A 27,784-nucleotide genomic window follows, 5' to 3' on the forward strand; every position below is an offset into this window, starting at 1 on the left:
TGCACAGGAAAGTTGCAATAAAACCCGGTTCGGCGCGAGTAAAAAAACCTTTCGGCATTAATAACCGTTTTTGGCGTTTTTTGGTGCTTTCCCCCGGCATTAAAGCCCGTTTGCGACCTAAATACCCGGTTTTTTGGCCCAAAAAGTTAAAAATGTAATTTTTGAATGCCCAAAGTAAGATGAACACTTTTTAGAACTTTGATACGATCCGTAATTGAAAACTACACAACCTCATGTAATCTATAGAGCTACAAGTAATATACGAAGCGATTTATATCACATTTAAGATTTTGGCTATAGGTGCCGCCGTTTTCGGTTAAAAAAGCCCATTTCGAAGAAGTTTTAAAACTTTTGCTAATATTTGTATTGATAATAATGGGAGGGATATTGATAATGTAATTTTTGAACGTCCAAAGTGAATTATAGAGTAGCAACTATTCTAGTAGTATCAGTAATTGACAAATATATAAAAAAATATAATTTTTATTGATAAAGGAAAGACTAGAAAAGACTTATCACATATCTTTGGCCTAAAGTATTTAAAAAATATCACAAACAAAAGAAGAGAATAATACTGTATTATCAAGATAACAAAAATGGCATAAAACCATCAAATTTGCATAGAATACTGGTTAGTTACGCCCCCATCCTGTGGGGAAATGTCAAGATTAGCAAAATGGCCTGAAACCATCAAATTTACATAGAATACTGGTTAGTTACGCCCCCATCCTGAAGGCGATGACAAGATAATGAAAATGGCCTAAAACCATCATATTTACAAGTAATAATAATTGAATTTTCGTGTGTTATGCCTCCATCCTGTAGGGCTATGACAGAAAAATACATATCCCCCCCCCCCCCCCACCCCTTAAAAATATTTATGTAATAAAGTCTAAACCAAGATATATCTATCTATCTGTCCATCCATCCTTTTATTTATCTATCTAACAATTATTGATTATCATTGGGAATCTACATAAATTTATCGGCCATTGTCTTATCCCTATATATCAGTCTATCTATCTATCGATCGATCCTTTTATTTATCTATCTATCAATTATATTTATCATTGGGAAATAAAGAAATTTTTACATTTGAAGAGAATAATAAATGATAAAAAATATCTAATATATCTAATGGTTGAAAAGTTAAAACCGGGTATTTTTACTCATGCCGAGCAGGGCAATAAAACTTTCGGGTATTTTTACTCACGCCGAACCGGAGTTATATAGAACATAATTAAACGATAAAAAAATCATATAAAAAATAATAATTTGAATAAAACGATTTCACAAATGAATGTAGTTGCCAATAAACTTTAAATTTCACGAAAAAAATCACTAACTTTACTTCATAAACAAAAAAGTTAGAAGGGGTATTTTAAATCACCATGTTTTTCTTGGTTCACCCATTTTCGATGAAAGATTGTGGCCGACATAATAGATAGAAACGCTTCTCTCTGGGGGGAATTGAAAAACAGCGCAGTAAAGGATAAGCTCATGCGAGCATGATGCAATCCTGAAACTGAAAACCGGTTTTTTTCGGCATTTTCTGGAACCGGGCGTTAAAAGCCGGTTCGTCACTAATGGGTTAATATTAAAAAGTTACAATTTCTTTGTTTTTTTTTCTGAGTGCTACACAGCAGATAGAAGGTCATTAAAAAAGCACAGATATCGTTTAAACAAACTTCCTAGCTAATTATCCTTTAGAGTTGAGGCATCTTCCTATGACCCTATAAAAATATAATTTATGACAAACAGACGGACAAACAAAATAGACAGACAAACACACAGACAAACTGATAGACAGAAAGACAAAAAAGACAGACAAGCACACAGACAAACAGACAGACAGAAAGACAAAAAAAGACAGACAAGCACACAGACAAACTGATAGACAGAAAGACAAAAAAGACAGACAGACGGACAGACAAAATAGACAGACAAGCACACAGACAAACAGACAGACAGAAAGACAAAAAAAGACAGACAAGCACACAAACTGATAGACAGAAAGACAAAAAAGACAGACAAACAGACAGACGGACAGACAAAATAGTCAGACAGACAGAAAGACAAAAAAGACAGACAAGCACACAGACAAACTGATAGACAGAAAGACAAAAAAGACAGACAAACAAACAAACAAACATAAAGACAAACAAACATAAAGACAAATAAACAGACAGACAGACAGATAGACAAACAGACATATAAGCATACAAACAGAAAGACAGAAAACAAACAGAAAGACAAACAGACACACAAACAAATAAACAGATAGACAAACAAACAGACATTTAAACAGACATTCAAAAAGACAAACATAAAACTTAAAAACATGTATTCAGTGACTTATAGATTCAAAAAGTTCATCTTTAAATTTTATGCAAATGTTTTTTTAGGAATATTCTCGATTAAAAGATCTTTTCAAGACAAAATTCCAGAGTCTTTGAAATGAAAATAATGGAAACCTTTCAATTTTTTTTTTTATTTAGCCATTGGAATCTCTTAGTTGTCTTTGATTTTTGAGATTATTTCTAATCCATACACCATCAAAAGAATTTAATACAGATTCTTGCAAGAAAAATTCCTTGCGATAATATATTTTCTCGTATTCATTCGAATCCGGTGGATAGGAACCGGTTCTCATCCATACGAAAAAACTATGTCTAGCATCGTATTATATCCAGCTTTCTACGAATATAAAAATGTACAATCATAAGATTAAAACCAGTTTTTAAGCCCGTGCCTTCGGCACCTCAGGGCTAAAAAAACTGGTTTTAATCTTATAATTGAACATTCTATATCCGCGGAAATCTGTTTATAATACGATGCGAGAAATAACTATTCTTTATTATTTCATGAATGGTATATCAAAATAAAAGACCCAATTGTTACAATATTAAGAACCAGGGATCTAAAGGGATAAGACATTTGCCGATAAATTTATATACATCCCCAATAATGATACACAAAATTACCCCTTCTGTAGATTACAATTAGTGGTTGAAACTTTTGGACAAAGCGAATAAGAAAACGTTATTTTAAGACTTTGGGGACTAGTGTAATAAACAGCCCAATATACTCTGACCCTCTCTTCCTGATTAAGAACTGGAGAAGAATGATTTATGTTTTAGGGAAAGTTGTAGAAACAATAGAGATCAATTAGAGATATACTGTCTGAATCAGCCAATAGGAGAATACTAAAGGTACATTCAAGACATTTCATTGGTTGAAACAAATAGAAATCAACTAGAGACATGCTGTCTAAATCAGCCAATAGGAGAATACTAAAGGTACATTCAAGACAATTCAAATGATTTACAGATCTTAGTACGTAAAAGTATTTTTCGAAATTAATTTTAGCATATCTTAGAATATAGCTTTTCTTGGGTAAATTATTTAGTGTAAATATTTCTTTCCTCGTATAATGTGAAGCATATAACAAAACATTTGATAAATTAGTTATGAATATTTGAATTAAACAAGGATGACAACATCTATAAAAGCGAAGCACTAAAAACGGACATTTTTAGGACTTGATTATGATTATAGAGTTGCTTCGCGTATAATATTGTACTTTGTTGTCCAGGAATCAGTAAGCCAAACATCGGATAATTAGATCAAATAAAAATTTGTTGTTAAAAAACAAATGGGCTCAGATTAACAATCTAGAAATATTATGTCTATTGTAGAAACTAACCCAGTCAAACCCAACCACTTTTATTTATCCAACAAAAATACAAAATCTTTTCAAACTGTGCTAACATCTTAATAATTAAAGTAAAAGTTCAATACCATAAAAGGGGGTAATGGGATGATTCAAGGTTGAAATAAAGCCTGAAGCGCGCCAAAATTTGCTTCGTTTTTGAATATCTTTTTTTAAGAGGGGCGGGTTCCAACTACAATATTAAAAAATCAAAAATGGTGGCGACATAGACATCCAAAGGGGGTAAAGGGGTGTTTATCCCTATCAAACTTGGATATTTTGCCTTTCTTAAAAATTTTAACAAAACATTAAATAACCCCTCTCAAACCTTTTAAACCCTCTTGAGTATAGTCTCATGTAGATTTATAGCATCACAAACAAAATATAAAAAAATATTTTTGTAGGAAAGTCTAAACAACGGTTTCGAGTAAGAACTCGTAATAAGGATAAATTGTTTTTAGGTCTTCAGGGACAATTCTTATAAAGCTTAGGAATATATATCACTATATTTTTTATTTTATTTTGTAAGATTCATTTTTTGCAGTGTCAAAATATCATTATATAACTATTTAATAGCATAAAACTTGGGATCAACTGCAGTTAACGGTAAAATATTACTGGTAACGAAAATTTCCAAAAATCTATGAATTTTAAAGGCTGCTAGCGGCCAAACGGCTGAACGTACTGATCATGCCCGCACACTGTTTTAAGCTGCATAAGAAGGCCTACACTTAATCTGGAATAGCCATCGATCAATAATGCATAATTATCTCGCAGTGCAGAGAAATGCGCGAAAAAGACCTTTTTACGCGTTTTTTCTTTAGTGAAGCTTCTCCTGTGCATCATTGGATCTTGGCTATTCCAGATTATTTGAAGGCCTTCTTATGCTGCTTAAATTAGTGTTCGGGTATGATTTTTACAACAAATTACAATATTACAAGCGAAGCATCTTTATAATCAAGTCCTAAAATGTTCGTTTGTCCTACCGTTTCAGAGCTTCACTTTTATGAATGTTGTCATCCTTGTTTTGTTATATTTGCGCATTAAATTTAATTATATTTATTTTGAGCCATTGAAATATGTTTTAAGAAAAAACATTTTTTGCAATGTTGTTTTGAAATTGAATATCTTTAGACTTTTGTTTCAATTTATTTTTCACTCACATTTCTGCAAAAAAAAAACACCAAGGATGACAACATCCATAAAAGCGAAGCTCTTAGCGGTAACAAACATTAACAATAGAAAAGTCATTGACCAGAAAAAAAATTGTAAGTAAATTTTTTGCAAAACTGCACAAATAAAAGATATTTTAAGGGCATACTTAGATTTTCAGGACTTTATTATAGAGATGCAACGCTTATAACATTGTAATAGGAATCAGTATTCCAAAAATCAAATGAATAGAATAATTATATCATATAAAAAGATTTTGTCAAAAAAGTTAAAAATCAACATATTTTAAATGAACGTACGGAGTTTCTAGTTTTAAATCGATATGACAATTTTAACATTTTTGAAATATGAAAAAAGCTATCCGTTACGGACGGATTAACCCTAATTATAGAATTGCTCCGCTTTTAAAAACAAGAATGAAAAGAAAGTAGGGTACAGTAAAAAGAAAATAGATTGCTAAAAAAAATATGATTATTCCATTTTTTAGGTCAATCTAGCTGTTGAGTTTCATTTTTCATTGAAAGAATATTATGGGAGAGTACCACCACCCTCCCAAGAGTAAAGCATAAATACATACCCAAAACTTGGAGATAAAGGAAAGTGTCAAGTTTAAGTCAGTAAAATGCGTCTAAATTCATCTCTATTTTAGGGGGTTTCATTTCCCACTTCCCCATCTCATCCTGTCTTTTTGACATATTTTTATGACGTCACACAAGACACTTTCCGTATCTCAACTTTAAATCTCAAATTTAAAGTTGAGGTTTGACTTCTCATAACCCATCATTAAACCCTAGAGTTCTCTAGCATCTAGTATTTAAACAGGAACCAAAAGGTGTTTTTTTCAATCCCATAGAAATATTTAAGTTTTAAATATATGACAATTATTTTCGAAAGTAAAATATTAATTTTTGTATTTTTCCCAAGTTTACCCATATTTTGTTGAGAAATATAGAGTAAAAAGAAGGTTAGGAATTGAAGTAAAATATGTTTAACCCTTTACACCCATATATCACAAACATACACACAACTGTATTGAATCAGAGAGGAAGGGGACAATGAGCTGTTTATTACACTAGTCCCCAAAGTTTTATATTAACTAATCCTTATTCGTTGGCTTAACAACTTTGGGGACTTATATTGAATTTTCATAGGTTGGTTTATTAAATTGAGTCTCCAAACGTTTTAACCACTAATTGTAATCTACAGAAGGGATAATTTTGTGTATCATCATTGGGGATATACATTAATTTATAGGCCATTGTCTTATCCCTTTAGATCCCTGATATTGTATACAACTGGTAAATGTCTTTCACACAGCTTATTAACAGCGAAGCTTTTCTACATTTAGGATTGTCCGTCCGTCCGTCAATAACTGAAAGCTATGATCGTTAATTTAGGCATGTCATATTTGTCCTATCGATTTCAAACGTATTCTCTAACCGCGTGATTCAATTTAGAAAGCGAAGTAACTTTATAATCATCACTTGAATGGTGTTTTTGAAATCATTCCTAGGACGATTAAACACAAAGTTTTGAACGCATTTCTGAATTTAAGTTTTAAAATGTCAGTATTTGTTATATCAAGCATATATCAAGCTATCTATAATACAAAGTAGAACGATGTCTGTCCGTCTGTCTGTCCGTCTGTCTGTCCGTCTGTCTGTCCGTCTGAACCTTAAGATCTCAGTAACCACTGAACCGATTGGGCCCTACTCTCCAGGGGATATACCTACTGGTCCTGTGATGGTTTTAAGCTATTTTCTTGGGGGGTGGGATACCCCCAACCCCCCACAAAAAATGAAAAATACCCCCCCAAAAAAAAAAAATTTTTACTTTTTTTTTTTAAATCTAGAATACGAAAAATTAGGTTGATCAAACCTCTTGGGGCACAGCCCCTAGTAAAGTAATATTACGAAATATTTACATAATTTTTTTTTGAAAGGTTTCCTTTAAATGATGTCAGCCTTGTTTTGAGTAAAACAACAATACTCTGTTGAAAATTTAGGCTGATTTTAGAGAACAGAAGATAATCCATAATACAAAGTAGAATGATGTCTGTCTGTATATCTGTTTGTTTGTTTGTACTGAAGGATCTTGCTAACCAATAAACCGATCGGGTTCTCTTCAACAGAGTGGCTTCTCATAGGTCCTGGGAAGGTTTATAACTATTTTGTGATTTTTTCTAGGGGTGATTTATCTTGGGAGGGTGGTGGTACCATCCTCCCAAGATAAATCACCCCTAGAAAAAATCAAAAATCACCACTCCTCCAATTTTTTTGTTATTTTAAACAAAAATTAAAAATGAGGTTCATACATAAATTGTTTTAGTACATTTAATGTTTGAGCCAAACAAAAAGAACTTACATTTTTGATATAGGCGTTACATAAATACATAGTTAGATAACAGGCTAGGTTTTATTTACTATGACCACAATAATTCACAACAAAACATAACTTCACATCACAGATAAATCTTTAACTTTGCATTAAGGTTATGCTATTCTCTAACTAAAATTATTATCCTTGTTTTTTACAATTTTTTTACAATGTTCCATAGTGGTATGACAAATGTCAACTAAATTTGTCCATTAGCAAGTAATCTTGTTCTAGAACTTTTTAATAGCGAAGCTTTTCTATTATTAGAACCGGTCCTTCATTTTTACACTTTTGATACTATACAAAGAATAGAAAGGCATTTTTCTACATAATATTGATGAATATGTTTGGTTAAACATTAGAGCAAAACAATAGAGTGAGAGGGGTTTAAATAATTGTATGTCCCCACCCCGTCGACTCTTTGACGACTTTCAATTGGGTCTTTGAATATCAGCCAATAGCGTCGGGAATATTAACACAGCCAAGTCGCTTGAATAGAGTAGAAAGCAATTTGCTAGTAGACAAAACAGGTACCCAACACTGGATCCAGGTATAGTAGTTGTCTTGGTCATACATCTATATTTACAGCCATAGCTGCCAAATAGGTAGATGAATGCTTGGAATCTAACCATTTTTTTTCAATTGCTGTCCGTCCCCAAAAACAGATAATCATCCAATGAAAAACAATAATATTATTTACTTGATAATATAAAAAATATGATATTATTTTGAATTTATTTTCATCCTTGTTTAATCTAATATCCTAAAAAATTAATCCCATTTGATCAAGTAAATCAACAAGGTTTATTTTTCTCACAACAATTTGAGAAAAAACTTTACCGCAAATAGTTATACCATAATTTTAAATTTAGCGTAAATTTTGGGGAGGTATTATCAATCAAACACGACCCCATTTTTTCATTTTTATTTTTTTGAAATAAAGATTACTTTTTTTTGGGGGGGGGGGGGTGTTGTGGAAGGTTTACACATTTTAAACGTTTTTTTTTAACCACCCCAATTGAATTTTACACCTCTCCTCTTATTTTCACATTAATATATACAATATTTCTTCCCTCCAACCCTCAAAAAAAAAAAAAAATTGGGAGGGGAAGCATTTTTTTTATTTTTTTGTCCCTTCCCTAAATTCCTGCTTACTACAACTTTTTACAAACGCAAGTCATCAAAATAACATATTTGTGGTGCTATATAAGAGAGATGGGCTAAAGAAAGACAAATTAATCGCACCAATTGCTTAAATATCAAAAGTTAAAGGGAGTAAATGATACTGCTTTAATAGTCTACTAGCGGCTTCGCCCCTAGCCTCTAGGGGCTTTGCCCCAAGAGGTGATAAAAAAAAATTATTGCGAAAATCGTAAAGGACCATGGAAATCTCCTTCCAAAAAAAAAAAAAAAAAAAAAAAAAAAAAAAAATGGGGGGGGATTTTTTGGTTTTTTGGGGGGGTTGGGGGTGTCCCACCCCCCGAGAAAATAGCTTAAAACCACCACAGGACCAATAGGTAGATACCCTGAAGAGTAGAATCCGATCGGTTCAGTGGTTACCGAGATCTTAAGGGACAGACAGACAGACGGTCAGACGGACAGACAGACATCGTTCTACTTTGTATTATAGATAAACTCATTCTGTTATTCGTTTCCTTAAACTCTTTCGGAAGTATAGTTGAATCATGATTGGATTTGACATTGTAACAGTATCTAAACTTCCAATCGTAATTCTAAACCACAACAGGTTTTTTTTGTGGTTGATCATAATTTTAAGCTACATCAATTCTTCTCAATAAAGAAGTTTTTGTAATTTTAATCTTATTTTTATATTTTTAATTCTTTCTAAACGAGGATGACAACATCCAAAAGTAGCGAAGATAAAAAATTCTGAATGGATATCGGGATAAATTTAATATAGAGCAGTGTCATACAATAAACAACAAACTTGAGAAAATAGGGAAATCACTAAAGATTTCAGGTCTCTATCTTGAAAAGAAGTTGAATAAATCACAAAAACTTGAAAGTCTAGAAATCGATCAAGCAGCCCAACAGTAAGATGGACAAAACAATGTACACAGGAATCTTCATTAAAAATTTCAGCTGTCTATCTTGAATAGGAGTCGAGAAAATCACGTTTCCCCCTTTCCGTGTCTGACGGACAGACGGACGGACATTTGAAATTATAGAGTAGCTTCGCTACTAAAAAGTATTAGCTTCCCTCTAATTTAGTTGTAAAATTATAGGGGTTTTAAAATAGAATGGTAAAGATTAATAAACAAGTGACAGTCAGAGTGAGAGGGGACAATGGGGTTTAGCATACTAGTCCCAAAGTTTACAATAACGTTTTCTTATTCCTTGGCTTAACAACTTTGGGGACTTTTACACAATTTTAGGTGTTTAAACATTTAAACCATTAATTTTAAACTACAAAAGTGGTTACTTTGTGTGTCATCATTGGGGATGTACATCAATTTATTGGCCATTGTCTTATCCTTTTGTAACAATGTTAATTCAATTAATAATAGTCTAGAATAAATTCATATAAAAAAGTTTAAGAGTGTTAACTTTCAGGGATCTTAGGGGATAAGACAATGGCTGATAAATTGATGTGCAACCCCATTGATGATGCACAAAATTACCCCTTATGTAGATTACAATTAAAGGTTGAAACGTTTGGACACTCAACTTAAAGATCCCACCTAACAAAATTTATAAAAGTCCCTAAAGTTGTTAAGTCAATGAATCAGAAAATGCTATCATCAAACTTTGGGGAATAGTCTAATAAACATGCCATTGTCCCCTCCCTCCTCGTTATAACTTTCCATATTCTAATATTGTCTTTACAAAGTTCTAAATTCCTCAGAATTGAAAAAGTTTTTAAACAAAGTCCCTGTTGTCGTCAGATAGAGCAAAGCTCATATGAAGTTCATTCCATGGAGTGAGGGGACAATGGGCTGTTTAATACACTATAGTCCCTCAAGTTTTATAATAATGTTTTTTTAAATAAATTGGCTTAATAACTTTGGGGACTATTAATAAATTTTAATTGGTTGGTTTATTAAGTTGAGTGTCCAAATGTTCCGTACACTAATTGTAATCTACAGAAGAGCTAGTTTTGTGTATTATCATCGGGAACGTCTTATCCCTTTAGATCCCTGTTTCAAATCAATTATTTTTAAGATACTCTGTGAGTAGTCATGTTTGTCTCTTTTTCTATCCAGGCTGGTATGTATTCTTTAACAAGGATGACAGCCTCTATAAAAGCAAAGCTCTGAAACGGTAGTACAAATGAACAATAACGCTTGTAGAGGGTAAGAACTGAACTTAAAGAACCAATCAATCAAGATTCAACAAAATTGTTGTTAAACCAACGAATAGAAAACATTATTATAAATCTTTGGGGACTAGTGTAATAAACAGCATTGTTTCCCCGCCCTCACGTACTTTAATCTTCATTAAACGTTAACAAGCTTGCAAATACATTTCTGTAAAGAGCATTACAGGTAGACCGACACATCAAAAATGTTATCAGTAGTTTGCAAAATATTTACATAAAAATGCTGTCTTTTTTCTTTATTTTTTCGATATTTATTATGCATGACCGACGGACCACTTGCACATTGGTTATAGGAATCATCACTCAAGAAATCAGACGTCTATCTTAAAAAGCATCCGAGCTTTTATACCTAAAATATTTTATTTAGAGTGTCCATTATTTTTTTCCAGTGAAAAATTGAACATTCTATCATAATAATGTTTCATACTAAATTTCCTCAAAATCCTTACCAAACAATTCTAAATAATTCATTTGTTGAATAAAACAAACTTTTAATAAATTGACATAACATTTTTACTTAAAATAGGTTTATAAAGTCTTTTTATTTCAATTACTTAGTCTCTAAAAAATCGGCCAACTGTAAGCTTCAGAGGAATCAACCATTTACCATTTTAAAATTCAGATAAAGGTCTAAACCTAGCGCGAATATTGCAATTCCACTTTTCAAAACAAAATCAAAGCATTCAAGAAGGTTTTGATTAGAGGCTTTGCATTTTGTATATTTATGTTAAAGGTCTGATAACAAGCAAATTTATGAGATTTGAAGATTTTTTTATTTTGTGAAATCTGTCTACAGGCTTTGACTTAAAATTTAAATAGATACTTAATGGGTAGAAATTAAAGCTAGGGGTTAGACAGTTTTTATATTAAGAAGGAAACCTTAAAATATTCCGGTAAAAAAATAATGTAAAACTAATTCATGATTATGTGTTTTATGATATGATTCAAAACCATTTGATTTATTAACAAAAGCTTAGTATTATTTATTAATAATTATATTATTTTTACAAATTTTAACATTTAAACTTCAATATACAAAAAGTAATAATACAATAGTTTTATTCATTGCAAGTAACTGTGAGGGTAGGATCTTCATTCCAGTTACTTCCACTAATAAACTCCCAGTTTCCTTCTAAAATAATTTTAAATTAAAAAATCGTATGTTTCAGCCAATTTACTACTTTTTGGTGGCCATCTGTTTGTTGTAAAGCCAAAAATTCCAGAGATTAAAAGTGATAAGACAATGGCAATAATAAATTTATGTACATCCCCAAGGATGAGACACAAAATTACCCCTTCTGTAGATTTAAATTAGTGGTTGAACATTTGAACACTCAACCATGATGAGATATTGGTGATTAAATTCTGTCAATAGTAAGTGGGTTAAATTAAGCAATACTTTTGTTCCATTAAAAAAACACACACTGTAGTTACCTGTATTTTGAGGACAATCTGCAGTTCCTTCACTATATAGTGATCCAAGCTTGGACAGACTTTCACCAATAGTCCAACCTAATAATATCATTGTTATTATTTGATTCTTTATTTGGCTTATTTATTTACATATAAGTGTATATTTTAAATCTTAATACTATGATAATAAAATTACATCAATACTAATCTAAACTACTCTCTTATTAAATATTTCAACTGGACTAAAATAAGAACTTTCATATGTATAAAAAGTGGAAGTTTAAAAAATGAAGCCTTTTATATGAAAACTGCAAAATATTTTTTAAGATCACAAAAAATTCTAGCTATATTTATACTGAATCATTTTTTATTTTATTTTGAGGGGTTAATATGATTTTTAATAAAAAGATCAACTCACCTTCAATATGGTTGGCAGCATCTTTCAAATGGAACAGGTTCAGATCACCTTTCTTGTAACTAGGTCGTCCTATGCCAAAATTAGTATTTAAGCTAAATGAATAATTAAATCTAATGTTAAGGAGATGATTTAAAAGAATAATAATCCCTATAAGATGGAAGTAGGGGGAGGGGTAAAGCTAAAAGGTTGTCAAAAACTATTCACACCTGATATCCCTCTTGAGTTGTAGGGGACATATTCTATATATCTCCCCCCCCCCCATAAAAAAATGAATTTGTGAAAAAATAGCTTAAATAAATTTTCCTTTTATCACATTTCTTGTATATTCGCCAAGATATTCAGGTAACTATGCATAAAATACAATAATAAAAAGTAATAATTTTTTAAACTATTTGACACCGTTGACATAATCATACTACTAACCAAACTCAAAAAAATAGGAATACAAAATACAGAACTCAACTGGTTTAAAAATTATCTAAAGGCAGAACACATACATGCAAAATCGGTGAAAAATTCTCCAACTTTCTAGCTTCAAAAATTGGGGTGCCACAAGGATCAATACTAGGACCATTACTTTTCATCATTTATATAAATGATTTACCAGACATGATCAAATGTTTCATAAATCTCTTTGCAGATGACACCATGATTGCGGTAAGTGGCAAAAACAAAACAGAAACAGAAGCTCTAGGAAACACTTTAATGGCAGAAATCACTGAATGGTTCAACCACAATAAACTAACCCTAAACACCACTAAAACAAGAATTATAAATTTCAACACAAAACAAGAAATTAACATTAAAATAAACAATACTATCATACAAACTGTTAAAAGTAATCACATTAATACTCAAGAATCCTCTTTCAAATTCCTAGGATTTCTATTAGATGAAAAAGCAAATTTTAATAGCCACATCAATAAAACAACAAGCAAATTAAATACATGCAATCATATCTTAAGAAACATAAAAAAAGAGATTCCAACAAAGCAAAAAATACTATGCTACAATGCACTAGGTAAGCCTTTCATAGAATATGGAATTAGCATTTGGGCACCAAACAACACAAAAGCTTTAAATACAATCACTACTATACAAAAACGTATCATTTTAAACATACATGGATCATCCAGAAGAATCCACACTGAACCACTCTTTAAGAAATACAAAATTCTCAAATTCAAAGATCTAATCACATACAATAACCTATTAATAGGACAATCCGTTTTCTATGAATACGCACAAACTGCAATTCTAAACTTAATAAAAAAAGAAGTTCCACATGAGAGACTACGCAGGAATAATTGGAACTTGAAAATAAACGGAGCAAACAAATCATCTATAACAAAATTTACCATTCCCAAAGACTGGAATGAACTAAATATAGAATTAAAACAAATAAAAAACACTTTATAGATAAATACAAACTATTCATAAACTGTAGCGATCATAATTGCAATATCTGCTACTAAAACCTACACAATAACCCTTGTACATGTCCATAAAATAATTACTTATGTACATACTCTCAGCCTTCAGCCTGCCTTATCCTTCGCCGTCTTCTCACAATCAGTAACATAAAAATTAAAATTAAGTCATGGGTAAACCTACAATAGTATCTATTATACAAATGTAGTGCCATGATCTTCCTAGTTATATTTAATATATCATTATTGCTATTGTCTATTCAATGTAATGAACTTATATAAAAATTTGTTATATATAATTAGTGGAATTAATAAATATCTAAAATATCTAATATATGGAAATATTGTTTTAATATATATAATAATACTCCTAAAATAGTTTTAATAACTCATATTATTGATTGTGCAATAATAAGAATCATTATTTTGTTTATTCTTGCTAAAAATTATTGTATTTTCCTGGTTTGAGATGCCACCAGTTGAAGCTAACCTAAAAATTAAAAGAATAAATATTTAGTATGAAACTTAGTTCTTACTCTCAACAATTAATTTGTTGTGTTGAAGAAAGCAATACCTCAATAATTTCAAATAATCAAATACAACAACATTATATAAGTGAAATTTATATGGTACAATTTAATAAAAACTTACGTAATTTTGTTACAGCAAAAATGGAAGGGATCATCACAAATAACCTGAATATTAAAAAAAAATTTCGAATTTAATTATTTAAGAAAATGTTTGAAGTTTCTATAAATCTTATTATATAACCTGTGCTGTTGAGTCTATTTCCCAGTGATCACCATTCAACCAGCTCCATGTTTGTGCTATAAAAATAGTAGACAGATATTAGACAGAAAAGCTAAATTAGAAAAATACAATGTTATCATTACTAGTGGCTTTGTCCCCAATTCACATTTTTTGGGGGTTAAAGGAGTCTCACCCACCTAAACAATAGCTAAAAACCACCACAGCATCATTAGCTATATTCCTTGAATAGAAGAGCCTAATTAGTTCTGCAGTTACCAAGATTTAAGACTTCAGATGGACAGACAGATGAACATACATCATTCTACTTTGTATTATAGATAAATATATAAAAGAAATTTAAATTAATGTTTACCTTCAGCATCTGGGCAGGGCTTAGGGTTATCATTTATTACTGTAGCAGTATCATCTCCAATTTCCTCACTGAAAATCCAGGCTTCAAACTAAATAGTTAGGGTTTCTTAGAAAATCCTGATGACAAGTTGTGTCTATTTATTTATCAACTCTAACCTCCTGGTTAGTTTTAAAAATTCCAAATACCTGTTGCTAAGAATTACTATAAAATTTTGTGCTCATAGATAATCTATTGGCTTCTCCTAGGATGTATCAAAACTATTTAGAGGGAGAAATTGCATATAAAAAAATTAACCCCTCCAAAAGTTTATTTAACTTTTCTTTTAAGAACTAAAAATTGAAGTGGGAGATGGGATATACTTTAAACTCGACAGCCTCAATTAAGTTGAATTGAATATTATATTGAATCCTAGAAGAGAATCCTTTATGGTAACATCAATAAATGTAGGTGGATCTTTCCCAACCTACATTATGACAGTTTGACAACATGTGAATGCTGAATTTTAGTTAAACTTTATGAATATTGAGATCCTTGGTTACCTTATGTTCTATTTCTTCAACATAGTGTAGGTAAACATTTCCATCTGTCTTCTTAAACACTCCGTGATCTAGAAATAAATACCTGGATTAACTATGCTACTACAAATAATAACCCATATATTTGTTTATCTATTACTATTTCAAATATTTAATGAGGGAGAAATACTAGAATTTATCTTTTTACTTTTGTGAACAATTGTAGTCTTTATCTATTCCTAATTGAGTGGATTAGCAGGATGACAAAATCAAACATGTATTGGAAAACAGACAAAGTGAGTTATAGAGCAGAAGTTGAGTTGTCAAAAAATAAGAATGTGCAAGAATTATGGACTGACTTTCTGCCAGACTGACTGAGGACACTAAATTTACAATTTGACCTAGGTTAATGGATTGGATAGGTTAATGCAGATTCCCAGTTATGATTCTCTCAAATTTTTTAATGCTAACCATGTTATTCAAAATATTTTTTATAAATGATAAAAACTCACTATTGACATCTGTATTGACTCTGCTATACTCTCCAACAAATTCTGGGAAGTTGGCATTGATTCCTTCAGCGGAAGAAAACTTAACTTTGCTGCAACATTTACCAGGGTTAGGAGGAGCTGTAAATTTTTACAATTATCTTTTAAAATTGAAAAATGGTAAATTAAATCTTGTTAAGGTCTATTCTACCAAATCTACACAATTACATATTTCAATTATTACATTCTTTCTTTAGTATTAAAGACTTCTTTTAAAATAATTGTATTCCTGTTGTAGGGCTGCCAGTGGGATCAGTTGGGTTAGTAGGACCACCTGTAGGATTAGTAGTTCCATCTGTGGGACCTGCAGTTGTAGCACCTAGTAGAAAAGAAGTTTAGAAAAGATCATATGAGATTTTCTCATCTACTTTAAAGCCTACTATCTATAATTATACTATTAACTATTATTTCACCTGTTGGTTTAGGGGTAGTTGTCTTTTCACTTGGATCAAGGTTCCTAAATGTTAAAAAAAAAAATATTATATTTAAGAAAAACACCTTTAAACAAATAATCATTTCTTGGTTAAAAGCATTATTATATATTTTAAATATAAAACTAATTTACTTTCTAACATGAAGAGCATGAAGAATATTGGCATAACTCCAGGTAAGACCCTGGGCAGAAGCTTGAGCTCCAGTGAATTTGTCAATCTGTTCATCAACTCTTCCATCTGCATCCTGTCAAAAAATATTAAAGAAAATCTATGAAGGCAATGCCTAAAGAACTACAAATTATATTTATCTTCCATATTACTGATATCTCATCAATTGTTACCTGAACATGAGCAAATAGTCTGGTCATCACAGCATCTCCAGCAGCAACCTGGGCTCTGGCAAGCTGCAAAGCTGTGGCACCATCCTTCAACTTAAGCAGTGTCATCCATTCATTATTCTTCTCTCTGCTTAAAGTATAGTCTCCTCTCTTTCTAACCTCTCTAAACAAAAGCATATAAATTAACAGTTTTTAAAGATATTTTATGAATAATTACTTCAAAATTACCTGTAAGTTGCCTGACCACCCAAGTAGAAAAGTTCACCAAGAACTGCTGTCAACAGTTGCCAAGGATTACCACCAGCATAACCATCACCAGGATATCTGCCAATAAGAATTCCAACCTCACCTGCTCCAATTTCTTCTTGATTGATGGGGTATTCTTGACAGAAGGATTTGGTAATGACTCTGATGGTTGCTGCAGCTTCCTCAGATTCTGGTGGGAACATGTATTCTCCAAAGGTAGCAATAGAGTGAATTACAGCACCATCAATAGGACGATTTGTTGACTCATACAGGAATCCATCTTTCCAATGAGTTTTAGTGGCAGTTTTGATTTCTTCTGCTAGGCTTCTGTATGCAGCTCCACTCTCACCAATCATATCCCCAAAGTCTGCTGCAACATTAAGAGAATAAATGTAGGCCATTCTGTTAAAATAGAAATCATCAGACCTAACTTCTTCCCAGAGATCACAGCCAAGTTCTGTCCAGTGATCCTCTACCCATGCCATGTCATACTTTACTATTTCCCAGATTTCATTGGCATCTCCCTTGCCTGTACTGGCCAAGATCATTCCCCACTTAGACATTGCCATTGCTCTGAGTGCTGGACCATCAGTTTGGGGTCTGCACCAGCCACCAGTGTAAGGATCTCCACTTGGGATTTCAAATTTAGGCTCTACTCTTACATCAATTGCATTGGGGTCAGTCTTGTGTTGCACTTTTTTTACCCATCCAGCATAGGCATCAAGCACTACATGCACAGAATCATAATCATTGTCATTTATATCCAGCCAAGCCTTAATACTAAGACCAGCATCTCTCATCCAGTGGTAGTAGTAAGATCCACCAGGAGTTTCTTGATCTGGCGCAGCAACAACAGCACCAGAGCCATCTATGTTAAGGTTAGCTTCATATAATCCATACATAATATTGTAGTACTCATCAGTAAAGCCTGGATCAGTACCACCCCAGTTGACTACATCAGCAGCACAGGGATTTTCATCCTCATTAGAGTGAAAGCACCAGGGAGTATCTCTTGTTCCATTTTGATTCAATGCAGGTTCCCAGCAACATCCATCAGCTTCACAACTTGCCTGAAAATTAAAATTTTAAAAGGATAAAAAGTGTTTTTAATTTGACCAACTTTCTTTAACAGAAATTTTACAATATATCTCTTTTTTAATTAGCTAGAGAAGTTGATATCATTTCACATTTTCAACAAATTATGCCAAGCTCTGATAATTCTTAAGTATAATGGAGTGATAACAAAGTTATATTTTAATAAAGCTTTTATCACGTGGTTATAAAGTTAATTATATAACAAAAGCTTTTGATAAAGTGAAAATTATTAATAGAAATGTTGCTTTACAAAAAGTTGCTAAGCAATCTGAAATAAAACGCCCAGTTTTATCTTTACAATATGACCCCCGTTTACCCTCTATTTCAAATATAATTTTTAGATTTTGGAAAGTTATGGTAAAAAATCCTAGACTAAAAAGAATTTTTCCCCACCCACCAATGATTACTTGGACTAGGCCAAAAAATCTCAGAGAATATTTAATTCAAGCCAAACTTCCTGTTTTAAATGATCGAAAATCAGAGAGAAAAATGATTGGTGTTAAACATTGTAATAGAAATTGTAATCTTTGTAAACATTCACCCAGATTTGTAAATTATTTAACATCATCAACAACAAATGAAAAATTTCCTATTCTCTCTAGTATGAATTGTTTATCTTCTAATGTAATTTATTGTATAACATGTGTTAAACAATCTGGCAATTGTAGACTAAAACCACAGTACATTGGCAAAACAAAAAATCGTATTTGTGATAGATTTAATGCCCATAACAGTTCCATTAAACCAAATTCAACCAAAGCTGTAGGTATTCATTTTTCTTCTAATGGACACCAGCCCAATGATTTTCAAATGGTGCCTTTTAGAGCAAGTGCAGAGTAATGACCCTTGGATTTTGTTATCTAGAGAAAAATATAATAATCGTAAATTTGACCCTGTATTAAATATTAGAATGTAAAATGCAGTTGCAATGTTTTTAAAAAAATGAAAATAACAACCACACCACAATCCCCTCTTGCTACGCCCATTCAAAATCTTCAACCCTTTCTTTCAGCTGTTTTTTTGTTTGTTTTGAAATGGTCTGCTGTTAGACCATAAATAGATATGTAGCGGGAGTGTAAATATGTTTAAAATGTCAAAATAGTTTATAGGTATGTGTTTTTATTAATATGAATTATGAAAATTTTATTTTAACAGCATTTCTAATTATATAACCTTTTATAAAGATGCGATGCATCTCTACAATTCTTCAAATCAAAAAGAAAAAAAGAAACGTTAAATATCTTATTCAGATTCTTCAAAAATAGACTTTTTGTATGTATTATTTAATGATTTGTTTTTTTTCCTTTACAGGACGATTGAGAATGATAACCTTAGTTATTGAAATATATATATGGCCTGTACAAAGATGTTAGTTTGATAAAGTAGTCTTGGGTTGAGATGGATCAATAGCTTTTAAAACTATTTTAACTTTGATTGAAGATAGCTCTAGAACAGCTAACACTACCAAGAATTACAGAAATTTTAGGATTTAAAGGGAATGTGAACAAAAAAATTTCTCATCAGATTATCAAACCTTAACATCATCTTATGCATATAATCTCAAAGATAGGGCAAAAAAGGCTATCATTTCCTTAAAAAACGGGTTTTCCACTGATTATAACTAAATCCAAGATTGTAAGAAATTTTTTAGGAGTAAATAGATGTGCAATTAATTGTCTTTTTTTCTGTCTATAGATAAAACTAAACTTTTTGACATAGTTCTCTATTATTCCTAACGGTTAAGCCTAGTTATAACATAATCCTTGCCTTTAACCAATGTATAGTTACTTAGAAATTGATAATATAAGCAATATTTTTTATTTAATATCAAATACAATAACGAAGCTAAAAACAGGTTTATTCAAAAGTAACAAAGTAAATTCAGTTGGCACATCTCATGCCCACTTTTGATTACAAATTTTAAAAACAATAATATGAATTTAAAATAGATCTTTATTTCCGAATTACTAAGTAATTAAAACATTAATTGGCAATTTTGAGTCATGAAATGAATCATTATCAGTTAATTGTTCAACTATATATGACGAGTTAAATATCCCTAGAAACACTATAGTAAATAAAAGCGTTCAGATTTTTCCTGTTATTCCATTTTTCCCTCCCAAAATGCCGCAAAATCAAGGCATTAATCTTATATATTTTTTTTAATAGGAAGTTTTTGGTTGATCAGTATAGTGAAAGGTGTTTAGAAAATGATAATCAGATGAGAAATTTTTACATTCACACTCCCTTTAAGAAAATATGTGATAGTCAAGTACAAGAAGTATAGACAGTAAAGAGCACAAAAAAAATTGTGAAGTACGTTTTCAGTACTTGACTTTCCTAATTTTGGGCCTTGTTATTCTAATCCTATTTGTGTGCAGAAAAAAATTAATTATTGGATACAAGCTACCAACATAATTATATGAAAGTCTGACTCTGGTACTTGACTGACCAAAATATTGTCCTCTTATTTCTCAACTTTCTTAGTGATACTTTTATATTATAATTGGGATAATGTTAAGCTTCAAGAACGCTTTACTCTTATGTAATTAGATTTGACAAAATATTTGTTTAATAATTCTTCAATTAATAAAACAATTAATTACTTTCAATACTTAAAATGTATTGTCTTACCTGGGTTGAGCCTACAATACCACAATCCCATTTATCAGCATTTGATACATCACATCTAAGAATAGTAATATTAATACTTCAAAATAAATTTTAACAATGATTTTCTTGTAAAACCTGAAAAAAGTATTATTAAAACTCTCTTGAACTACATCTTAACATATAATGCAAGACAAACATACAAATAGACAGTGTAAGGCATCCTAAGCTTTATAGAATGTAAATATTTTTTTCTTAAAGTGCAATGTTTTTGAACATTAGATGATTTTTAATTTTCTTAAATAAAACAACCATACCTGTCACCTTGTCCAAGAGTTAGGGTAGCTCCTGCAGCCAGCAGAAGTAACACCTTCATTTTTTTAATTCTACCTGAAATCAATTTAAATTAATTCATTACTGATTTTAATAGCATAGATGTCCAAGGGGGAGGATGTTAAGGTTTGTTTAACTCTCACAAACATTAAAATTCTAACTTTTAACCATCCCTCCCTTCAAATTTTTTCCTTCCCCCCCCCCCCAAACCTTTATATACCTTATTTTAACCCCCTCAAAATATAACTTGGACATCCCTGTTTGTTAGATAAAATCTCTTTGTTGCTTAAAACATACAAGATTTAGAAGGCAAATTTATTATTACTGAATAAAAATATTTCTACTAAATTTAAATAATAAATTCAAAAATTTTCATTTTATTTATTTACTGATAACTTGAAGCATGAAAGAAAAGATAAAGACTGGCGTTTTTTTCCTGATATATTTGATGTACTTTGTTTATCTTCTCAAATGTTTTATAACTATTGGTAAACAAATTACATAAATAATTTTTATAGAACTGATTTCACCTTATTGACATTAGAATTTAATTCATTATTTTTTATAGTACTTACTTCAATTTAAAGGACGCCTGCAAGAAATACCACGCTTTAACTGCTGAAAGACTGCCACAAGTAGACCCAATACCCCAAATCTAAAGCCTTCAGCTTCAATAACAAAAAAGTTCTAGGCATTTCAAAATAGCATTTAATGTACAATGAAAATTTTGAAAGATTTCCAATGCTCATAAAAGAAAAAACAATATTAAATTATGTCGCCTAGACACAAAATTATGACTTTATCTTTGTCAGAAACTTAGATTACCGGTAACTAAATCATAACGGAAACAAAGGGGGAAACTAATACCAGCTCAGCTGTGATTTGTTGCTTAGCTGATTCAGCCTTCTGATTGGCTACTGTACATTTGGTACAACACAAGTAAAACTTAATTTTTTTTATTGATTTTGACTATAAAAATGGTAATTTTTATTGTTAAAATATAATTAGTTACTGGAAACCTAAATTTATGACAAAAATAAGCTTATAATTTTGTTTCTAGGCCACGTAGTTTAATTTAAAAAGTTCTAACATTAGCATTGGAAATCTTTCAAAATTTTATTGTACATAAAATGCTATTTTGAAATGCCTAGAACTTTTTTGTTATAGAAGCTGAAGGCTTGAAATTTGGGGTATTGGGTCTACTTGTGGCAGTCTTTCAGCAGTGTGGTGTTTCTTGCAGGCTTCCTTTAACAAATAAGATTATTTTAAAGGGACTGTGAACGTAAATTTTTCTCATCTTAATATCAAATCTTAACATTATCTCATTCATAATATCTCACAGATAGAGCAAAACGCGCTTTTGTTTGCTTAAAAAGCGGCTTTTTCCTACGATTTTTATAAGGTACAGGGAAAGGAAGAAATTTTACGTATTATATAAAATGTGCATTAAATTGCTTTTTTCTCCCATTGTAGCTAAAATTAAACTTTTTCACATAGTTCTTGATTTTTCCTAGCGGTTAAGCTGACTTTTAACATAATCCTTGCTTTAAACCAATGTATAGTTACTTAGAAATTGATAAAATAAGCAATATTTTTTATTGAAAACCAAATAAAATAACAAAGCTAGAAACTGGTTTTTTATTAGTATCCAATTAACTTTAGATGGCCCATCTCTCGCCCACCTTTAATTACAAATTTGTAAATAATAAAGACGCAATATTTCTTTATAAACAGTCTGATAATAGTGTAAACTAATTCTCGAAAGTGGGTTATTTATTGTCCAACACAATAAAAAAGGATATTATTATTTTAAATAACCTATGAGATTCAACCCTTTGTAGACAGTGAGGTATTTTTTTGTCAATAATACGAATTTAAAATATGTCTTTATTACCTAATTACTACGTTATAAAAAAACTAATTGGCAATTTTATATCATAAAATAAATCATTACCAGTAAGTTAATTGTTTGAACTATATATGACAAGTTAAACTGTTTTTAACCTATTTTTAAAACGTATATAAAAAATATACTATGACACCAGTAGAATCAGACTGCAGAGCCTAAATTTGAATTAAATCCCCAATAAACTTTTTGGGGGGATTTAAATATTAATTTTTACTGTTGCCGTGATCATTTTGACCGAAGCAAAAGTTTTTTTTTTTATTTGGGTAAAATTCGTAGCTTTTAGAGTGTTTTGCTTCATAAATATTGTATTCTGGTATAGAGTAAAATTAGGCCTTATGATTTTACTATAAAAATTCACTAAAAAGTTAATTCTTTATAATATATCAACGAATTAACATTAACATGTTTGTGTTCTCTCACTTATTTTAAAAACATAAAAAATGGCTGTAAAGGGTTAAATGACAACAAATGTTTATGAAATACAACAAATTTATTTTTGTCACATATACAAATGCGTTATAAAATAAGATTATTCAAACTTATTTTTAAAAATAATTTTAAAAAGAATGTATCTTTTATGTGTATGGTTTTCATTCTTTTCATTTTAATTAAATAAAAATTATTTAACTACATTGGAAATAAGTCACTTTGTGAAAACACTCTTTTTTTGAATTGTTAGGAATTGAAATAAAACAAGACTTCTTATTGGTTAGATTTCAGAATTATTTGTTTTATTGTAAATGTTAGATTTTTCAATGAAATTAACCCATTAGTGCCGGACCGGACATTAAAACCCGGTTCCGAAAAATGGAAAAAAAAAAAGTTTCCGGCTTCATAATTGCATCATTCTCAGTTTGAATCCCCCCTCTACTACCCTGGCTTTCATTTCCCCCTGGAGCAGGCAGTTTAGCTTACTTCCGTTTGCCAGTATAGCTCAACAAAATTTGAAAATCATGAAAATTCAAAATACCCCTTCTAACTTTTTTGTTTTTATAGTAAAGTTGCTGATTTTTTTCGTGAAATCTAATGTTTATTGACAAGTACATCTATTTGTGAATTCGTTTTATTCAAATTATTATTTTTTATATGATTTTTTAATTGATTTTTTACGCCCTATTATGACCCGGTTCGGCTTGGCCATAAATACCCGAAAGTTTTAAAACCCGGCTCGGTTTCGGTTTTTATTACCCGGTTTTAACTTTTCAACCAATAAAAATAACAGTTTACGTCATTAGTAAGGGTTTGAGCCACCCTAATAACCCTAGTAATCTCTATAGGTGTCACCCAATAGTTTTATTCTTGTTTTCTGATATGTAACACCCAAATTTTGTATTTTCTTTTTTTGTAGTGTGTGTCTTTTAAAACTTCAACCAACGGGTTTTTTTACTCGAAAATGGCGGCACCTATAGCCGAAACACTAAATTTGAAATAAATCGCTTCATATATTACTTGTAGCTCTTTAGATTACATGAGGTTGTGTAGTTTTCAATTTCGGATCGTATCAAAGTTCTAAAAAGTGTTCATCTCACTTTTGGCGTTCAAAAATTACATTTTTCGATTTTTGTTCAAAATAACCGGGTTTTTACAGCAAAACCGGGTTTTAACGCCGGCGGAAACCGCCCAAAACGGGTAATAATGCCTGGTTGGTATTTATTGCCGAGCCAAACTGGGTTTTTTTGCAACTTTCCTGTGCACGCCACTAGAGCAAAACAAAAAAATGCGAATTCCATTTTGACCATTATAAAGCTTCCCTGAAACTTTCAGCTAAATCGGCCCATAAAAGTGGCGCTCGGCACTAATGGGTTAATTGTTTTGGAAAAAAAATTATTTCCAATGAACAGAGTAATGTTTTTTTTATTGTATCAATATAAAGTGAATTTTATAAAAATGTTCTGTAAGCCACAATATTACCCGAAGTAAAAAAAGAGCTTTTGCTTCAGTCAAAATGATTACAGCAACACTATAAATTAATTTTTAAATCCCCCAAAAAAAGTTTATTGGGGACTTAATTCAAATTTGGGCTCTGCAGTCTGATTCTATAGGTGTCCTAGTATCTTTTTGACCCCCCATTCAAAAATAGGTTAAAAACAGTTTAAATATCCCTACAAACATTATAAGAAAGAAAAACGTTCAGATTTTCCTTGTTTTTTCCTTTTTCCCTCCCAAAATACCATAAAATCAAGGCATTATTCCTGGATATTTTTGTTAATAAGACGTTTTTGGTTGATCAGTGTAGTGAAATATGCTTAGAAAATGTTAAGATTTAATAATCAGATGAGAAATTTTTACGTTCACACTCCCTTTAAGAGAATGGTTAATATATTGTCAAGAGAATGGTCACATAAAGATATTGTGAAATTAAGGGAATATAAGCAGTATAACATCTAAAATCAAATTAAATGAAAAATAATAAATGGACAGAACAAAATGTGAGTTCAAGTAGAAAGACATCAGAGTTGCCTTTTCAAGAAATTTCACACTTCTACCTTTACAGACGAGTAGACATTGAATTTTTTTTTTGCTTTTCCACTATACAAATAATATATATCAGTTTGAATGCAACAAGAGCTTATGTAAGTAATTTTTGAGAGTAAACAATAAATATTGTCTAAAGATAAGAATGATTTATTTTCTGAGAAAAGCTAAATTAAAATTGTTAATCATAAAACTTTTATTATAATCATTAACTGGATTTAATAAAATAGACATTGACATAATATGATTAAACTTTAAAACAAATTTTGTCTTTTCTAAAAAGAAAAGCCTGTCTACACATTGGGTTGGAAAGTTTGTTTGAGTATATATCCATCCATCAGCAAAGGATACTCTAATATTAAATTTAGGCAGATTAGATTCCCTGTTTCCAAGTCATAAAATGTAAGTATTTCCATACTTCCAATAAGTGAGTAATTTTTTAAGACACTAATTGCAGGTATTAATTTTCAGGGCTTTAGATAGAGGCTAAAAAAAATTCCCCACTCTTTTTTTATTATGATTTTAAATATTTAGCAGCTAAGAAATATTGGGAGACGATAATGTTTTTAAAAAGGGAAAGGTAGGTTGCAGGTAAAATCCGTAAAAGTGTGTGTTTTAAGGCTTAAAAATAGTAGTAGAACGATAATATTTACTAAATATGTGTATTTCTTATTGAAAAGAACTATAGACAAAAAAAATTTTAAAGTTAACATAAATTTTTATCGTTCTATTTACTACTGTTTTTAACTCAAAACACACAACCTTTATGGATTTTACCCCTTTCCCTTTATGACTATTGTTTTACTTCTGTTTCCCAGCAATTTATTAATCCATGACTTTGGTGTATCCTTTTGTTGTTGGGAATGTGATAGGGAAAATCTTGGCTCATCTCTGTGTCATAACCAAATATGTTAAAAGTGGTTCCTAATGCTGCTATGCAAGTGCACAATCTATGTAGTCAGAATAGGTGGAATGACTTGGCCCTAAAAAAAGGCTATTTCCATGCACAATTATGACTTCCAGACAAAGGTTGTGCAATCAAAGGGTTGCTTGTCTACATGACATGTAACCATCTAATCATGCACAGCATATGAGCAAGATTCTTCAAACAGATGCACTTCAGGCTATCTCATCAATTTATTTTTGTTCAATTCTAATTTAAATAAGACTAAATCTGACTTTACCTAAGAAAATTACCAATAGAATAAAAAAAGAATAGAAATGAAAATGATATAATTGTAGTGGACCAAATGAAAAGATTTGAAGCATGCGCATATGAATGTACTATGATATCTAAACAACTCAGAAAAAGACAATTGAGCAAAAATACATTTTACAAATATGACAGAAAAATAAAAACAGTAAACATACATTTTTAATTAATAATTCTTAAAAATGGAGCATTTTCAATCAATTTTGAGTTAAATAATTTTTTTTTGTAACTTATTCATCTTATTGCATATTTTGACAGAATTACAACTTAAATTTGTTCAAATAAGCATTCTTCCACCATCCTTAGAAATCTCAACAAACAAACATGGCTGACTTGAGTGAAGTTGGTAGTTAGTAAATACGATTGAAAAACAAATAGTACGTATAATATATATTAGTAGCCCAAATCTTCTACCTATTTTCCCATATTTTCTAGATCATCTTTGGAGTGAATGCATTAAATGTTAAAAGTTCCATGATAAAATTCAAACCTTTAAAGTCAGCTACAAATTCGATCAACATTAAATCTGATCCAATTTGGTTAAAGGTTCGAAACCTAAGAATCTTTTAATACATAAATTGTTATAAATTATAAGACATTTAAAATGCTTATTCTATTCTTTATTCAATAATTCATAAACAAATCTGTGTTTTTAGTAGCGAAGCTACTCTATAATTCGCAATGTCCGTCCGTCTGTCCGTCCGTAATTAATGAATTGGGGGAAACGTGATTTTCTCGGCTCCTACAAAAGATAGAAAGCTGAAATTTTTTGACAACATTCCCATCATTAAGGAGCACAATTATAAAACATCAATGGCGGTCGGACTGCTTTTAAGCAGGTTTTAGGCTATTTTTTATATTTTCCAAATTTTCCCCATAACTTTGGTGTTTATGGTCCGATTTTCAAAATTTTTTCAGTTAAAGATATCAAAATTAAATTTCCCGTCATTTGAAGAAATCAACAGACGGTCAGACTGCCTTTTTGCAGGTTTTTGGCTATTTTTATATTTTTCACATTTTTCCCCATATCTTTGGTGTTTATGGTCCGATTTTCGAAATTTTTTTAGTTAAAGATATCAAAAT

General features: G+C 30.8%; 2 protein-coding genes across 2 annotated transcripts in view; both read right to left on the reverse strand.

Annotated features, from left to right (window-relative positions):
• LOC145323956 (uncharacterized) overlaps window positions 1–27,784 on the reverse strand; it is a 342,132-nt gene that overhangs the window by 295,624 nt on the left and 18,724 nt on the right. The window lies entirely within an intron of this gene.
• Window positions 11,581–27,784, reverse strand: part of LOC145323954 (uncharacterized) — a 34,928-nt gene continuing 18,724 nt past the window's right edge. Inside the window, exons 2-18 of the mRNA XM_080166569.1 lie at window positions 21,089–21,161; window positions 20,796–20,850; window positions 17,049–18,136; window positions 16,824–16,983; window positions 16,614–16,726; window positions 16,462–16,505; window positions 16,278–16,367; window positions 16,013–16,129; window positions 15,525–15,592; window positions 14,986–15,073; window positions 14,634–14,689; window positions 14,514–14,557; window positions 14,322–14,352; window positions 12,734–12,778; window positions 12,433–12,499; window positions 12,036–12,113; window positions 11,581–11,733 (exon numbers count right to left, since the gene is read on the reverse strand). Coding sequence (XP_080022695.1) covers window positions 11,660–11,733; window positions 12,036–12,113; window positions 12,433–12,499; window positions 12,734–12,778; window positions 14,322–14,352; window positions 14,514–14,557; window positions 14,634–14,689; window positions 14,986–15,073; window positions 15,525–15,592; window positions 16,013–16,129; window positions 16,278–16,367; window positions 16,462–16,505; window positions 16,614–16,726; window positions 16,824–16,983; window positions 17,049–18,136; window positions 20,796–20,850; window positions 21,089–21,147 — 2,277 coding nt within the window. The 5' untranslated portion in view covers window positions 21,148–21,161 and the 3' untranslated portion in view covers window positions 11,581–11,659. The remainder of the gene's footprint in view (window positions 11,734–12,035; window positions 12,114–12,432; window positions 12,500–12,733; window positions 12,779–14,321; window positions 14,353–14,513; window positions 14,558–14,633; window positions 14,690–14,985; window positions 15,074–15,524; window positions 15,593–16,012; window positions 16,130–16,277; window positions 16,368–16,461; window positions 16,506–16,613; window positions 16,727–16,823; window positions 16,984–17,048; window positions 18,137–20,795; window positions 20,851–21,088; window positions 21,162–27,784) is intronic.

This window comes from Acartia tonsa, chromosome 7, assembly GCF_053477335.1.
Source record: "Acartia tonsa isolate MP-2025a chromosome 7, ASM5347733v1, whole genome shotgun sequence".
Classification (NCBI taxonomy): domain Eukaryota; kingdom Metazoa; phylum Arthropoda; class Copepoda; order Calanoida; family Acartiidae; genus Acartia; species Acartia tonsa.